The sequence below is a fragment of the Molothrus ater genome, chromosome 9, assembly GCF_012460135.2.
Source record: "Molothrus ater isolate BHLD 08-10-18 breed brown headed cowbird chromosome 9, BPBGC_Mater_1.1, whole genome shotgun sequence".
Taxonomy (NCBI): domain Eukaryota; kingdom Metazoa; phylum Chordata; class Aves; order Passeriformes; family Icteridae; genus Molothrus; species Molothrus ater.
In genome coordinates, this window is record NC_050486.2 from 5,382,925 (window position 1) to 5,399,745 (window position 16,821).

At 41.2% G+C, this 16,821-nt stretch overlaps 1 protein-coding gene across 1 annotated transcript in view; it reads left to right on the forward strand.

Moving 5' to 3' along the window:
* BRINP3 (BMP/retinoic acid inducible neural specific 3) overlaps positions 1-16,821 on the forward strand; it is a 201,163-nt gene that overhangs the window by 113,855 nt on the left and 70,487 nt on the right. Inside the window, 1 exon segment of the mRNA XM_036387412.2 lies at positions 6,252-6,442. Coding sequence (XP_036243305.1) covers positions 6,252-6,442 — 191 coding nt within the window.

Consider the following 16,821-nt stretch of genomic DNA (forward strand, 5'->3'; position numbering starts at 1 on the left):
GCTGGAGGATGTTGGGAAGCCTGGGGTACCGCTGTGGGATGGATTTAAGAGGACAAAACTGAATCACTCCCGCTTTAAAGACATTCCTTAAATGCTGTTCCTGCAGAAAAGGCCATTTAGCAAAGCAATAGAGTTGGTGATGAGGATAATTAGCACACCTCAATGATAGGCTCTTGTTCCAGGCATTTGGGTGAAGTGAGGCTGATTTGGGTGCTTTGCAAGATGAAGACAGCAGGTTTTGCAAGGAAGTGCTCCTTGCACCTGGAAATTGCTCTGAACAAACCAATTTTTAGGACAATCCCAAAGCTTCTTGTGAAACCAGAACCTCGTTAGGCAACTGCCTAAGTGGTCACCTGAAACGTTCCAGGTCGATTTATATTTACTGCTATTGTCAGTCATCTTTGCTCAAGGTGTTCATTACCAGACCATCAATCCATTCAGCTCTCCGGGTCAGGAAATAGCCCTTGATGTTGTTGAAGGCTCAGTGAATCAGGTCAGGAAATAGCCCTTGATGTTGTTGAAGGCTTGGTGAATGGGCAGGAAAAGAGGTAATTTTGTCTTTAAAACAGACAGTCTTAACAGGAGTGGGCAGATCAGCTCGACCCCAGCCTCTCTGCACTGATTACAGCCCTGCGAGAGTGATGGTTACACCTTTACTTTTCTTTACTTTTCTCTGCCCCTCATTAATATTCCCCTGGAGCTGCGAATTATTCTGCCTGCAGAGACGGGGAAATTGTCAGGTGGTGTAAAACAGTGAATCTCAATGGGTTCTGAAGGATTTATTAGCACTTGCACTAACTGCTGATACGACCTTTGCTTTCCATAGCACTCTCTCAAGGTAAGGTGCAAACTATTGGCAAATAAGGGAAGGAGGGCACAGCCTCAAATGACTGATGTGAGAAAGAAACTTGAAAATTTTGCATCTGATTTGCATACACCAGTCACACCCCCCGTCTGGGTATGTAAATTCCCCAGAATTTAAGATTATGGAAGCTAAGGGGAGGGAAAAAAAAACCCACACCACAAAACACATTAACTTTCTTTCCTCTCCCGTTTACTTAATGAAGAAAAAATTTAAATCCTTAAACAGATGGTCTGTATAGAATTAACGTGCACTGTTATTCACTTGAACCATTGGAAATGATGCCACATCTGGCCTGACATTAATTTATATAGTTTCTGAGCCTGTGCATTTCCATCAGCATCTGCTTTAGTTTGGGAAAATGACCTGATAAAACCCTAATGGTACCTTTGGTGATCCAGACAGGAATAGATTTTCCACTAGCTGGTAGTAGCTGGTGTATTTATTTAGGTGTGGTTATTTAGGTAGTAGCTGAGGTGTTTTATTTAATCAGAAACCTTTGAGGAGTTCATAGGCCAAAGACCTTTAGTCCTGTGTAAGATACATTTGTGTGTATGAACAGAGGGCTCTGAGTAGACATCTGTGGGTTATGCTAGGCTATGGCTACCTTGGAGTGCTGTCCTTTATTTCCTGTTTCCTCTCTTTCTGACATCAAGTCAAGGGAACTGCTTGGATCACTGCCTTTTCCTACCACTTCCCAGTCTGCAGATGAAGATATGAAACACCAAGGCATATAATCCCTTTATTATTCCAAAGATGTGGGTATAGGCAAAGTCTCTCAATGACTGAGGCAGAAAATAGCACTAACTATTTAAATCATATGAATATGTATTGTTATGTATAACAAAATATATTTACTCCTTCAATAGATGGTTATATTTAGTTACAGTTGTTACAGCATTATTCTAATTCCACCATGTTGATGGAGATTTACATTTTTAATTTAAATAATTAATAATTTAAGTAATTAATAATTTAAATAATTCCTGAATATAATAATTTAAATAATTCCTGAATATGTTTTTAAGATGAAGGCAAAATTAATTTCTAATTTCTGAATGCCATTGTTATTTAGGACTCTTACACCTAAATGGTCACAGACAGGTTGTATATCTGGGTAAATTTCTATATACTTATTTTATTTTACTTTATTTTATTTTATTTTATTTATTTTATTTTATTTTATTTTATTTTATTTTATTTTATTTTATTTTATTTTATTTTATTTTAACAGCTTGTGGTTTTGGGACCTAGTAGAATTTATAAATATATGTCATGGACAATAGGTTCCTATAAACTTAACAAGAATTAAAAATTAAAGTTAAGTTATAAGCTTGCATATTCCAGGGCAGGTGAGGAGAGGACTGGCCACTGTGGCAGGGTCAGTGAAGAGCATAAAGAGCATCAGTCCCCTGCCCCTGCAGTGACAATCTGTCAGGGACAGCCCCCACATGGCAGTAAAACATCCCTGTAGTGGCTGAGAGCTTCTTGAACCACCCAGCTGGGACATGTGGAATTGTTTTGTGAGCATAGCTGAGTGTTTCCATGCTACTTCCTTTAAACCTGAGAAAGTGAAGTTTAGTGTCGCTTGGATTTTGGGATGGAGAGCAAATGCTTCTTTCAGAGCTTGTGAAAAGTGAAAAGCACAGCTGGGAGGATTTGATACTGAATAATCATGTTTTATAAATGTTCACTGTCATTACTCCTTTTCAATCCTTAAAATTCATAACCTTGTTTTCTAAATCACACTTGTTTTTAGCTGATGCTTGGATGTCTTCTTAGCCTGTTTTTATGGTGGTAGACAGTAACAAGTGAAAACCAAGATTCCTCCATGTTTTCAATGTGACACAAGAGTCTCTTTTGGCATGGGTTTAATTGTCTCCAAATGAACTTAAAACTCAAATTGTCATCCCTAAATCTATGTTAGCTCAGTGTTACTTCCCAAACCCTGGAGCTCTGGGTGCTGAAGGGAGCCCTTTCACAGCTCTGCAGGGACAGGGCTGCCTAAACACCAATGTAGGGGGGAATCCAGTTTTTCTAGAAAAGCTCAATCAGCTCTGACAGATGAAAAACTCTGTGAAAAGTCATTTGGGCAGTAAATATTCTAGAATATAGTAATTTAAATAATTCCTGAATATATTTTTAAGACGATGGCACCTGCTGGTAGCGCAGTGCCTGGAAATGCCAGTGATGAGCCAGGATGTGTGATACAGACATCTCTTGTGTGAGATGCCATGAAAGCATTCAAAGTCATTTCAGTCTGGTTACAAAGAATGAAAACCCAAATATATCTGTCAGGGTGTGGGGATGATGCCTTGTGAAGGCTGGCCTAGAACAGAGGCTGGACAGAGCTAAAGAATAAAGCAGGGATTTATCGAAAGGCCTCAACGGATGCACCTTGGGCAGCACAAGAGCCCAGCCAGGGCTGCACCCAAGGTGAACCAAAATGGCCCCAAAATGCACAACTGGTCACAGGGTCTCACACTTTTATAAGTTCTGCTCCATTTGCATATTGGAGTTCATTGTCCAATTACAGCTTTAGATTATGAAGTCCCATCCTTGTTTTCCTCTCTTCAGCCCATGCTGTTTGTGCTCTTGGGCCTGAGATTTGGATCATTTGTCCTTGGTTCCCAGTTAGAGCAGGAATTGTTTTGTTTCCCTACTCTGTGAAGCTACTATCCCTTGATATGAAGCTCAGAACTACACACTTAAGCAGGTCAGACTCTGAAAAATAGAAAAGCTGAAACATGAGGCATCAGGGACAGAGCCTGCAGGGCTGGGGGTGCCAGGGGATCCTGCCAGAACACACCCAGCAGCCACTGCCATAGAAAGTGCAGGGTCAAGCAGGACAAGGCAAATAGGATGATGTGGTAACTCTGACATGGTCCAAACATTCCTTTCCTGAGATGTTCTAATCAAAGTAAAGCATCACAACACACAGCCCTGTCCTTTTCCAAGGCTTGTTTGTTTTTGAAATGGGAGATTTTGTTGCAGATCTGCTGTCTGCTCCTAGAAAGCAGGGAACAGGAAAATGCCTGAGATTTTTTTTTAATGTGAACAAAACAAGCTCTGCTTAAGTAATAATATAATTTGTAATAATGAAACACAAAGAACCTAAAAAATTTTTTTTTAATCTTTCCCAGAGATTTTCTGCAGCTTTAAGTCCTTACTTCTTTGCCTTTACAATTCATTATATTTTCAATGGAAAGGTGGTTGACCTTGCAAAAGCCACTTCAATCTAAATAAACTACCTCAGATCTCTGGAAAGGGGAAAAACGTTGAGAGAAAGCTCCCAGGAAAATTTTGCACACAATCTGTGCATCCTGAACTGGTTGCTGGCACAATATTCACCCTGTGAATTCTGCTTTTGTCTTCTCTGATACCACAGAACCATGGCATGGTCTGGGCTGGAAGCATCCTTGGACTGAGTTGCTCCAAGCCCCATCCAGCCTGGCCTTGGGCACTGCCAGGGATCCAGGGACAGCCACGGCTGCTCTGGGCACCCTGTGCCAGGGCCTGCCCACCCTCACAGGGAGGAATTCCTTCCTAAAATCAGTTCTAAACCATGTCTTTGCAGCTCCACAAACAGTTGCACAAAGCCCATGACCCCTGGCTCAAACCTCAGCCCACTCCATTGCTTCTGATCCCAGAAACATCTTTCTTCCTGGCTGGAGTCACATGGCAGGTTGTGACAAATCAGGTTTTATTGCATGGGCATAGTTGAATGCCAGCAAAGCTGGAACCCAGAGCAGGTTCTGATGGCAGATTTCTCTCAGGGGACAGGTCATTAGAGTTTGCTGTGCTTTCCCAGTTCCCTCCTCGCAGCAGTTGTGAACCTTTGTCCACATATTACAGCAGAAAGATTAAATAATGGGGTGGGGAAATCCTGGTACTTGAGGAGGCTGTGCTAATTTCTGGTTCTTTGGAGCTTCAGGCAATTAATCCCTGCATTGATGACTTCATGCACAAAATAATGACCCATTAGGAAACTGTAGGAGGAGAAGCATAAATGTAGTGGTGGAAACTGAGGTAAGCTCCAGCTGGAACAGCCACCTGTCCCTCCTAGGACAAAAGGAATATTCCAGACAAGCCCTGCAAGTCTAATTAGATAAAAAGCTCCTGTATAATGCAAGTTTTGCCTATGTAAGGTCTGAAGGGCTTGTCTGTCCTCTGAATTTCTGAGAGACTGGGAAACACGTAGTGTGCATTGGGGAGCAAGGAGTGTGCTCGTGGTAACTAAAGACAAATTTTGTGAGGCAGAATTTGCCAGCAGAGGTGATCTCCTGCACAGAGGCACACATTCCTCACTTAGCATTGCTCACCGCCAAGATTAGCTCCCTTTGAAGATGATGTCATGTTTTCAGCCTAGATTTTTATCCTACAGCTATTACTTTTTGGCACATAATCCCATCTGAAGTTGGCATCCTCTGCACGGGCATGATGCCACAGCAGCAGATGGGTGAGCAGTGAAAGTAGCACAAGTGGCAAGTCAGACCTTAGCAGGGTAACTTCCTTTCCAGGAACTAGGAAAAGGCACTCAGGGAGTTGTTCAGCACCTAAAATCCAGGTATAATGACATTATTAATCAATTGTTGAGCGAAATGCTGAAGGATGCAGGTTACCAAACACACGCTCAGAGAGTGAGGAAATTTACTTCTGTCCAATTTATTTTGGACATAAATTGCACAGAAGAAAATACTGGGTCCAGAAATTACTTTTCCAATTTGTTTTGTGATGTAAAGAGTTTTGCCTAAACACTTTACTAAATGAATGAATTCTTGCTTAACCTGAAACACAAAAGAATATATCCATGAACTAGATGGTAAACGTGGAAAATTGACAATATCAGTAGGTGTGTTCTGAAAACGTTCCTAAGAACTCACTCAATTAAGCAAGTCAGATTTTTGGGTTTCAATAATCTTACAGAAATTAAAATTTCTGAATTCAACAGTATTTATCCACGTCTCTGCAAAGAGATAGAAAGTGATCATCCTACACAAGATGCCGGAGCTTCTATTTTCTTTTGGAAAAACACCAACTTTCTGGAACCCTCACATTTTTCAGTTACAAAAATTTGCTTCAAAGCAACTGTTCTATCAGATTTCAAGCACTGCTGAATTGATTAGAAAGCACATGGCTGCTCATAACAAGGTGTAACAAGGTGCCTTTCTTCTAAAATCAGCTCTGAGAGAAGGAAACAAGCAAACATCTCAAGTATTATAGTGTTTACATTTTCTTTAATGCCAACACAGAACACTACAGAATGATTGTATTAAGTGACCTTGGAAATAAGCATATTTTGTATGTTCTTCAAGTTGAATGTTTACAGAATCTCTCTGTACTGTTGCACGTTGCTGATGCCTGCTGGGGCTTCTCTCTCCCTGCCCAGGAGAGGAGTCGCTCACAATTTTTGTGGACAAACGGAAGCTGAGCAAGAGGTCAGAAGGGAGCGACCCCAGTGCCAACAGCTCTGTGGTGACCCTGGAGACCCTGCACCAGCTGGCAGCCTCCTACTTCATCGACAGGGACAGCACCCTGCGCCGGCTGCACCACATCCAGATCGCCTCCACCGCCATCAAGGTAGGGACAGCGGCACCCTGAGGGTTTCTGAAAAATCCTCTCTGCACGGGGTTTTCTCCTGGGAAGCTGAGAGGCCTCAGAAAAGAATGGAAACAAGAATTATCTGACTGTTGGGAATGTGGTTTGGAGGTTGTATACCAACAGGTGCATCTTTGACTGGTTCCATGTGAGTTGTTTTTAATTAATGACCAATCACAGCCAGCTGCGTCGGACTCTGAGGAATCAGTCAGCAGCTTTCATTATCATTCTTTTCTAGCCTTCTGATGTATCCTTTCTTTTTCTTTAGTATAGCTTTAGTATATAATTTCTTTTAATTTGATATCATAAAATAATAAATCAGCCTTCTGAGAACATGGGGACAAATCTCATCTCTCACCTCATCCTGGGACCCTCACAAACACCACCACAGGACAGCTCCAGGGCAAACCTCCAGGGGAGATCCCAGCTTCACCAGCTCCTCAGGAAGTGTGGTTTGATTGGTAGATGTTAGCAGAATAATCAGTTTTATTCTATTTTTTTGCCCACATCAAAGGGTTCGATTTATAAGGAAGGTGCTAGCATGGAAGAGGGTCTAAAGATGTGCTAGAGATATTAGTGATGAATAATTGGTACAGAAGTGTTTATAGAAGGGTTTAGTCATTGGGACAACCTCATGAACATATGTGATCAGTAACTCCATTTACAGACAGGTTTATAGTTCTCATACATCTTTCTTTTTCTTGTTTTTGATTATGTATTTATGTATTTATTTATTTATTATTTAGTTATTGTACTACTGTGCTTGAATTCCTTTTCTTTTAAAATGACCTTTGGAACAGTTTGGAGCTCTTTGCTCTACAGTTTTATGGAGATGTATAATTTTCTGTTAGGAATGAGTTTTAGCACAGTTTGTCAGTGAAAGTACCCTCTGTGCTGACTGCTGCAGCTCTCTCCTAGCACTGGAGGACGTTTGGTGTCTCAGGCAGGACACAAAGCAACCATGTCCTCCTGAGGAGATCTCTAGTCTTATGTGACTCATTTGAAATATCCTCTTCCAGTTTATTTCCAGCTTTGAAGGGCAAACAAAATTGTAAGTTGCAGTTGGATGTGCAGTAATTATGGAGCCCTTGATGCAAGATGTGATTTAGGATCCTTTCTGCTCGTTGGATCTTTCCACTGGAAAACCAAGATCTTCATTACAGACACCTGAAACCAGATCCAATTCCCAACTGCCTTAGCTGTTACTCAAACAAATATAAATTTACTTCCTTGGAAGTGCCTTTACTGGGAGAAGGATACAACCAGAATTTGTGGCTCCAGGGCACGTGTTCAGTTTGGCTGCTAGTTGCTGGAGGATATTCCCAAAGTCCCATCCCTCCTGGAATGGTGCCATGGCAGCTCAGCCCAGCCCAGCTCAGGGCTGGTCATCTGCTGGTGCCAGAGTTGAGCTGAGAGTGCAGCAGAACCACCCCAGGTTTGGTTGAGGCTGCCCATCTCATCACCTGGTCTTGGGGGAAGGACTGGATTGGGAGCTTGGGGCAAGGTGGGATTGGAGTCTTGTCCCAGGCAGCTACTGATGGACAAAGGGAAATGGCCTCAGGTTGTTCCAGGGTAGGTTCAGAATGGATTTTAGGAACATTTCTTCCCTTAAAGTGTGGTTAGGCATTGGAAGGGGCTCTCTAGGGCAGTGGGGGAGTCCCCATCCTTGGAGGTGCTCAAGAAGTGAGTGGATGAGATGTGGATTAATTGACAGATTGGTTTGAAGGTTGATGTTCTTGGAGGTCTTTTCAACCTTAATGGTTGAATTTTCTGATCCTTGCTGCAGACCATGGTATCACCCATCACTCAGATGTGACTTACCTTTATAACCTGATTTTATTATGTACATGTACAGCAACCCTTAAAACCAGGCCCCCTCCACATGCAAAAATTCCTTCTGTGTGAAGATAATTGGTGGCTGCAACCAGTGGTAGCTCAAGTGACAAAACACAGAAATGTAGAGACAAAACACTGCATGAAAGAAATCTGCCCTTGCTGGCCACTGAAATATTTTTAGAAAAATTTGTGTCACAATGCAAAATTCAACCCTGCCCACCTACAATTTACAGAGTAACCTTCTGCGTGTCCCAGGATTTCTACAACCACTACAAATGAAAGATTTCTCTCCAGCCTCCTGCTGAGGTGGATGCAAACCAAGTGTTAGTCCACCAGCAAATCTGATTTGGTTAATTGGCAGCAGGAGCCTCCAGGAAATGGTTCTATCATCAGATACAACAGTGCTGATAAATGAGACCCTGGCTTCTCCCACCGCTTTCATTGAGAGGCTGGGAACATTTGCATGACAAATTTCTACTGTCAGAACACTTAATTGAACAAAAAACCTGTTCCTGTTGAAATGCAGGAGCACAAAAACAGCCAAGGAAGGCTTTTTTTTTTTTTTTTTTTGTTCTATATGCTCAGGTTTTTGAAAGTAAAGTTTTAGATCCAGGCTGTAAGTAGCACATTTGAAGATTATTCATTAATCTTCAATCAGATATATGCTGACATCTGAGTTAGAGTACTTCATAGAGTTCTCTGTACTACATACAGATCTCTGTCCCAGCCTAAGGGCTGGTTTGGGAGAAGTGACACCCTGAAGGACCTGGGGACCAGGGTGACCATCAGAGCCTGCCCTCCTGTGCTGCTGCAGGGAGGAGTGACCCCAGTTCTTGTTACACCACAGACTCCTGAGCAGCTTTTAGTGTCCCAGTGTCACCAAAACTGCAGGAAAAACAAAATCTCTCCAGCATGACTTTTAGTGTTAGAGAATTAAGGCATTGCTTTATTTTGGAGAATTAAGGCATTACTTTATTCTGGACAGGATGTTGTCCTGGCCAGGATGTGGAACAGAAATAATTTCATCCACGTGTTGCAGAGTAAACCATTCCATCACACATGGCTCTTTACTAGACTTTTCACATACTTATACAGACAAGACCCAGAGAAATTCATTGGTTTGATGTTCATTGGTCCCAAATTACACAATTCTCAATATTTGGGTTCCTGTGGGTGTTGATCCTTTCGCCTTCAATGCTAATTAGATGCTCATGTGCTGCTCCCAGGCTGCAGATGTTAAACCATCAGGACTTGCCCAGGCAAATGAGTCTTTTGAAAAGAAACTTAAATTCCTTTCCCCTGGGCAACCCCTGGACCAAAGTTAGTTAAAAATTTTACAAGTTGTATCATTTCCAACACTGGCACTTCCCCTGTCAGGTGTGCTCACCACAGCTCTGCTCAAAACCTTCCTCTTTTGGATGGATTTGCCAAAGGAGCCCAAGGAAAGGTCTCACAGCTTGGCACAACTCCATTTTACCAGCATCAAAGAAATCCAAGATAAAGGTATTGCAACAGGTTGACAAATCCCTAAAGTTCTGAAGTAATATTAGAAGTTTTCCTAGCAATCATTTTTGATTGCTGACTAGTTAGCAACAACATCAACAACAACAAATCATGTTCAGGACCTAGTTAGTATTTGATACTCATTTTTATTCATTTTGGGTGGCTTTTTCATATGCAGTATTCTAGACTCTACCAAACTAACAAGAGTTGTTTATATTTTAGGAAGAGAGAGCTGAGAGTATCAAAAATGTTTCATGGTCTTACTAGAAGAACATAACCACCCTGTCGGGAATGCATGTCTGAATAAACCAACCAAACAAAAATATGATATGGAACAGAAAAGACTGAAACCACAAATCAGAAGCCCTGACATTTGCAGTTAAATCAGAGCACTCTGGTGCACAAATGAAATCTGGCACTCAAGTTCCTGGAATTTGGGGCTTCTAAATGAACAGGAATAATTTTCTTTGCTATTTGACTTATTGTTTGTCACATTTCCTGTGATGATGGGCAGACTGAAAGTGCAGCAGGAGTTAGGAAAAAATAGCACAACTCCTTGCACACCTACATGTTTTCTGATTCTAGTGCTCAGAGACTGCTCTCTTGATGGCTGGGACACCTCTAAAATATTATTTGAGAAGGGAGATTACAAATACAAATACAATTTCTTTCCTCCAAAACCACACAACCCCCCACAAACAAAGCCAATATGTGATCCTTCTTTTTTCCCCCAGATTGGTATAAGCATCCCTTTTCAGATTAGATCACATCACTCTCACACCTCTTTTTTTTTCTATTTCTATGAAAAAAATTGCATATTTTCTCATAAAAAAAGAGATGATTTTTATCCACATGTGATGTATCTCTAAACAAATGACTACATTAATTCTGTGTCCTTTCTCGTAATTTTTTTGTTTCTCCTGCTACCCATGACATAATTATCCTTAAAAGTAGGATTGAGGCTGCTGCTGATGTAGGCTTTGCATTAATCATGCAGACAATCCCCTGAATATTCCACATTAAAAGAGTTAACATCATCCCATGGCAACATTTTCTGACTGGAAATCAAAATGTCCATGGGAAGAGCCCATAGCTCGTATCAATATTTAATATTTTTCAAAGTCCCTGACACATACATTCTTTCAATATGATTTTAGCACATGCATTTCAGTGCAAGTGCTAAGGCTCATGTGCTAAATCAACAGTTTGGAGCCTCCAGGGCCTCTCTGGAAGCTCACCAGGTGCCTGAGGGCTGTGTCTCATTTGCATAACATTTACATGAACATACAGCCTGTTGTGTTTGAAATATGACACGTCCAACATCACTTCCTTGGCACGCTCATTTTGGAGGCATTTTCCTACCAAAACCTCTCTTCAGCTGCATGGATGGCTGCTGGTTCTCCTTATTAACAACCTGTTAGGGTGATGGGGCTCTTGTCTAATAAAACCCTGCCCAGCTGTGGGAGCAGAATGCAAATAAAGGCAGCAGAATGCAGATGATAAAGGCAGCAAAATACAAATGAAGAGGTTGTTTTACAGATGATAAAGGCAGCATTTTTCCCCATGTCCTGTCAGTGCCTGCTGGCAGAATGGCCCTGCTGAGCTGGCTGGGGTGGTGTGGCCACGTTCCTACCAGCACATTAGAGATGTTTGTGGTTGTGGGTGGGTGGCAGAGGGCTGTGCCACCAACATCTGGATTTCTGTACATCTGGATTTCACCCTGCTTCCTGGGCCCCAGCTCTCAGATGACCCCAATTCCAGTTTGCTGCAAGCTGTAATTCCAGCACTGTCCCTAACAAACTTCTGCAATGAGTCCAAACAGTTGTGCAGAACTTAAACATAAAACCATAAAAACATGAAGACATAAAAACATAAAAATCACCTTGGCTGCACCGTAAATTAAATATTACTGAATAGTCTCAGTGCATTCTGCAAAATTATAAACACAGTTATGTTATAGCATTGCCATTAATGAAGTGAGGCTGTCCCATAGGTGTCTCTTGGAGGATACTGTCTTCCATCCCAGAACACAACTCCTCCTGTGGGAGCTGGGCCAGGTGAGTACAGCAGAGGTGTTATTGTAGAGTCCAAACAGTTCTGGAACAGCCACAGTGCAACAAAGGAACAGGAGGCAACAGAAGAACAGATGCATAAATTGAATTTTCCACCAGCTATTTACAGCTATTTACAGCCCATTTATTCCATCTGAGTGAGAAAGAATAAACATCCTTGAGAACGTGCCCTGTAATTCCAATTAAATTTTATTGTGCAATTTGCTTTTTACTTTCCCCAAACCACTTTTTTTTTTCTTTGCTATGAGAGATTTAAGCATTTGGTTTTATCTGAGAAGTTTAGATTACAAAGAACAGGGCTCTGTTGTGGTGGTAACTATCTCTGATTGTCTATAATTAACCCGTGAATGACTCATGGTGGGCTGTTAGAGAGGAAACTTAAGTGTAATGAAATTAATTTCTCCCCAAAACTCAGACTGAAATACAGACTTTTTTCAGTTGTCTTTTTTTTTGGTCTGAAAAAGCTTGCTTGGTTCAATTTTTTTTTCCTTTATATCTCCTATTTGCATCTGTTTTTCTGTGAACTCGAGTAATTGCCGTAATCGAAAGTAGAAATGGTAGAGTACTATAAAGCCTTTAGCTTTTGTCAGATTTCTGGCAAATTCTAAATCTCAACAGGTTGCACAGTTTTGTATAAACAGCCAATTTTTGGGAGGCATTTGAAATCCAGTTCTCGAACCCTTCTTGCCCTCACTTTATCCATTCAGTTTGTGGGTAGAATTTAACACTGTACAGCTGTCAAACCTTGTAAAGGACCAAACACTGGGAAAAAAAAATTTGCCCAGCAACAGCTCTAAAGTATAAAATCACAGTTGGAAGCATTGTTTTGGAAAGTCCTGTGATAGCAGGTTTTTATTGATTTCATTAAAGAAATGAAATATAAGTTTCACCAGACACTCATTAGAGATGTGTCTTAGTGTCTTGTTTGAAAAGCCAGGTGTCTGAAAAGGAAGGCAGGAGCCTCCCCTGAAATGGAAAATTTAAACCCCCTCCCTCCAAACTGTTATGATTTTGAAATTAAAGGGCTCTCAGGCAAAGATATGGGAGTAGGAATAACAGCTCTTTATTAGGGAAAAAATAAAAATAAGATAAAAATGCAGGAAGTACAAAGAAACACTGCCAGAGTGAGAGCAGTCCCTGTCCCCCTGTGTGTCAGGGGGTGGCACAGCCCCATCCCATGGGGGCTCAGCCCTCCTGCAGTGCCAGCTGTGGCTCTGCTGGAGCAGGGATCCTGCACAAGGGGGGAGTTTTCCTCTGCAGCTCCAGGGCTGCTGGAGATGGGCCTGGGCTCCCTCTGGCAATGCAGGGCAGCAGAAGCTGCTCCTCTGGCAATGCACTGGGCAAAGGCTGCTGGGCTGTCCCAAAGCTCAGATTGGATCCAGGTAGGAATGCTTGGCTCCTCCCCTGGGCGGAGCATCTCCCCATGGGATGGTGGGATTGGATCAGCCCTGCAGGGACACTCAGTGGCCATGGACAGAAGATAATTAATAATTAATGGCCCATGAACAGAAGATAATTAATAATTAATGGCCCATGGACAGCAGAGATCTCCTGGAGGGAGGATTGGCTGTGGAAGAGATAAAGAAAACTGCCCAATGAACAGAGGAGAACTGCCCCACCTCTGACAGATGGGAATTGAATACACACCTCCAATCCATCCTAAAACCCTGAGCAGCCTCCAGTAGCAGCTGCACTCTGTCACCTTTGCAGCAGAGTGTGCAGAGGAGTCACAAGTGCAAGGAGCTAGAACACCTCCAGCTCGTTGGCAATGCAGCATGAGATGTTTCAGAACAATAAAATAGCACATAAAAGAGATGCTTGGATAAGCATTTTGGAAAGATTTTGGGTAACTATTCTCCACTTAGTAAAAAAACCCCAAACAACAGAATAGGATAGAATAGATTACATGATAGAACAAAACAAATTGAAAGGCTCTTCTATTAGTTATGAGTTTAGTCAAGCGAGAAGAGTAAAAAAAAAACCAAGGAGATGAAGGCTGCCAAACCCTGAGCAGGCTATAAATATACGTATGTAAAGGAGAAACCTTAACAGCACTCACACAACACTTGCCATCACAGTTGTCAAAAACCTATAAACAATTCACACTACAGTTCCTTAAATGTTCCATACTCTCCCTCTTTTTTTTCCCCCTCCTTAAAAAAGTGAAACTAAAGTAAATAAACCCAGAAGATGGAGAAGGGTTTTAGTATTGAGAGCTCCACAGTGAACGTATTGAACAGTGCAGTTAGACAGAGCATTCCAGCAGGAATTTGGAGGTTTGTACAGATCTCAATTTGATCTTTATTCTGTCTGGCTTGTGTATGGGTTGGGAAACTTCAGCACTCTGCCTGTCCTCCACCCTCTAATTGGCAGCTACTGCTTGCCAGCAGGTCAGAGAATGTCAAACAAGGACTATAAAATTCACAGAACATTTCCCTGCCTCTGAGCTCTCAGAAACAGGAGAGAGCATGTATCAACAGCTTGTATGAGCACAGAGGTCAGATTAGGAAGAATATCTCAGACCAATAGAGACTCCGCATCAGAACAAATCAGCTTAGAGAATAATAAAAGGCTGTGGAAAGTTTTCAGTATTCATATTATTTTTCTGAGAGAATTTTTTGGCTATAATACATTTTTGCATGTTTTGTTATTATGGTTTATGATTCAATCTGCAATCATCCCCTTTGATCTATTCATTTAGTGTGAAAAATTACCCCTTGTGTGGGAATCCTTCACAGCTAACTGGCACTGAGAGTTATATCATTGCTGTCTTCTGCACTTCACTGTTATTTTTACCTTGTAAACCTTCTCACAGAGCTCCAGCAGAATTTGCATGTCTGACAGCAAAACTATAATTTAATCTCTTACAAGATAATGCCCATAACGCCTCTACATGCTGAAGCAGAGCTGGGTTTAAGAAAGGTTCCATTATTCATCCAGGAGATTTTCTACACTATGGAGTGATCATTATTTTCAGGTCTTTAATGCCTGAAAGGTTGGAAGCTGCTCTGCAGGCTTTGTAGCAGAATCCAGTGAGCAAAATAAAAAAAATGGTTCTAATTTTTCATGGCAAGGTTCTGACCTTGTGCAAGGAATAAACAGCAGTGAGTCAAGGAAGTTTCTGCTCATTCATGTTGGTATCACTGAGATCAGGGTTTCCACAAGCCAGCCTCAACTACCATCTTCCCAATTTATCAAACTGTCTTCATCATCTCTCCCTGATAGCCCAATTTAACCCTTTAATTCCCAGGGAATAGCTACTGCATTTCATGGGCTTTCTGTATTCTTCCTTTGATTTTTATTGAAAGTAATATAAAAACAAATAATAAAAAGGCCCTTTTGTGTCATGCTTATAGTAGTTCATAGTTTTCCAACGTTCATAATAATTCCACCAAATGGAGGTTATGGGTGTCTCCCAAATAATATGTAAATTTACAAGGAAATTTAATTTTATCTTCTCCAAGTGTATCTAGAGTCTGGCAAATGAAAAAGCATTCCATTGCAAACAACTAAAGAACTATTTAGTGCAATACAACACCATGTTTTTTCTTCATCTTTTCATGAAATTCTTATTGTGCAAAATTTTAGGTGATGATAAAACCTTGATGATAATAGAGAAAATGGTTTGAAGATGACCATTAAAATATTTTTCCTGTCATGTTTTAGTCTACTTAAGTAGAGTTTGTTCTCACTCCAATTCCCTGTTTGAAACACAACATTCACAAGAATACTGAGCTCATAATAAAATAAATAGCTCGTGTTCCTTCAGGCATAAAAAATAAAATGTGTTGGTCTGCTTTTCTTACTGTGGTATTGGTTTACACTGGGGAGGATCTGTCCTTCCTTGATATCCCAAACTGACAAGGCTGTAGTGTGTGACCTGAGAGTTCTACCCTGATACCACTGAGCAATGGCTTAGAAATAACTGTGCATACATACAAGACAAACATTCTGCTAGCAAAAGCGCATAAAGGAAATACACAGAGGCATATATGACTTTAATCCAGATATTTACATGTGCAGGACCTTTAACTGAGAAAACAACTCTTGTCAAAAGGCTTTTAACCTACAGTACTGGGAAAGGAGCTGGCTATCCAGGAATGTCCTACCTCACATGGCCATCTGCATAGAAACAAAGCAAAACCTACAGGTGGTGGAGCTGCTTTCAGTTCTGAGCAGAATAAAGTCCTTTCACTTCCCCAGGGCTCCAGAGTCCTGATAATAACTGCTGCTTTCTTTTCATAGGGTTCCTCTTTTCCCTTCTGAACTTCCCTCCTTCCCTAGATTCTTGTGCTCATAGGAACTCTGGCTCTCTCTTTTTCTGTTTTTTTATTGATGGTAGAAATGCATCTGCCCTTATGATACATCATTCTTTGCCCTTGCCATTGGCTCATCTGCGTGAGGACAAGAAAAGAATGAATAAAACCCTTTGGATAAGATCCTATATTCTATATTCTAAATATTTTTCCCTACCCATAGTATGACACATTCATGTATGTTTTAATGAACAGGTCTTGCTATTTGATAGGTCTTTCTGTTCCCATGGATCAGGATGATGTGAAGGATTTTCCAGCTGGGCTCAGCAGTCAGTCTGGGTAACATTACCCTCAGAGCCTAATTCTAAGAGCAGCCTTCTGTGCATTAAAACATCTCTTCTAGTTCTGTTCATGAAATAACAATATTGAGAGTCACTGGGTTCTCTGACAGAACTTTCCATATGAATGAAGCAGCCATACGAAATGAAGTTTAAAGCTTCGGTATTAAGTTGCTTTTCTTCTCTAACACAAATTTAGCAAAGCTAAATTCCATTTAGCTTGAACAACTGATAGGGATTTAATGATTAATTTATAGATCAGTTGTAGCTGCCTGGTCTGTAGTAGGTCTGCAAAGATGGAGAAAAAGACTCTAAAAACCAAGCTGCATAAAAACAAGAGTTCAGGAAAACTTTAA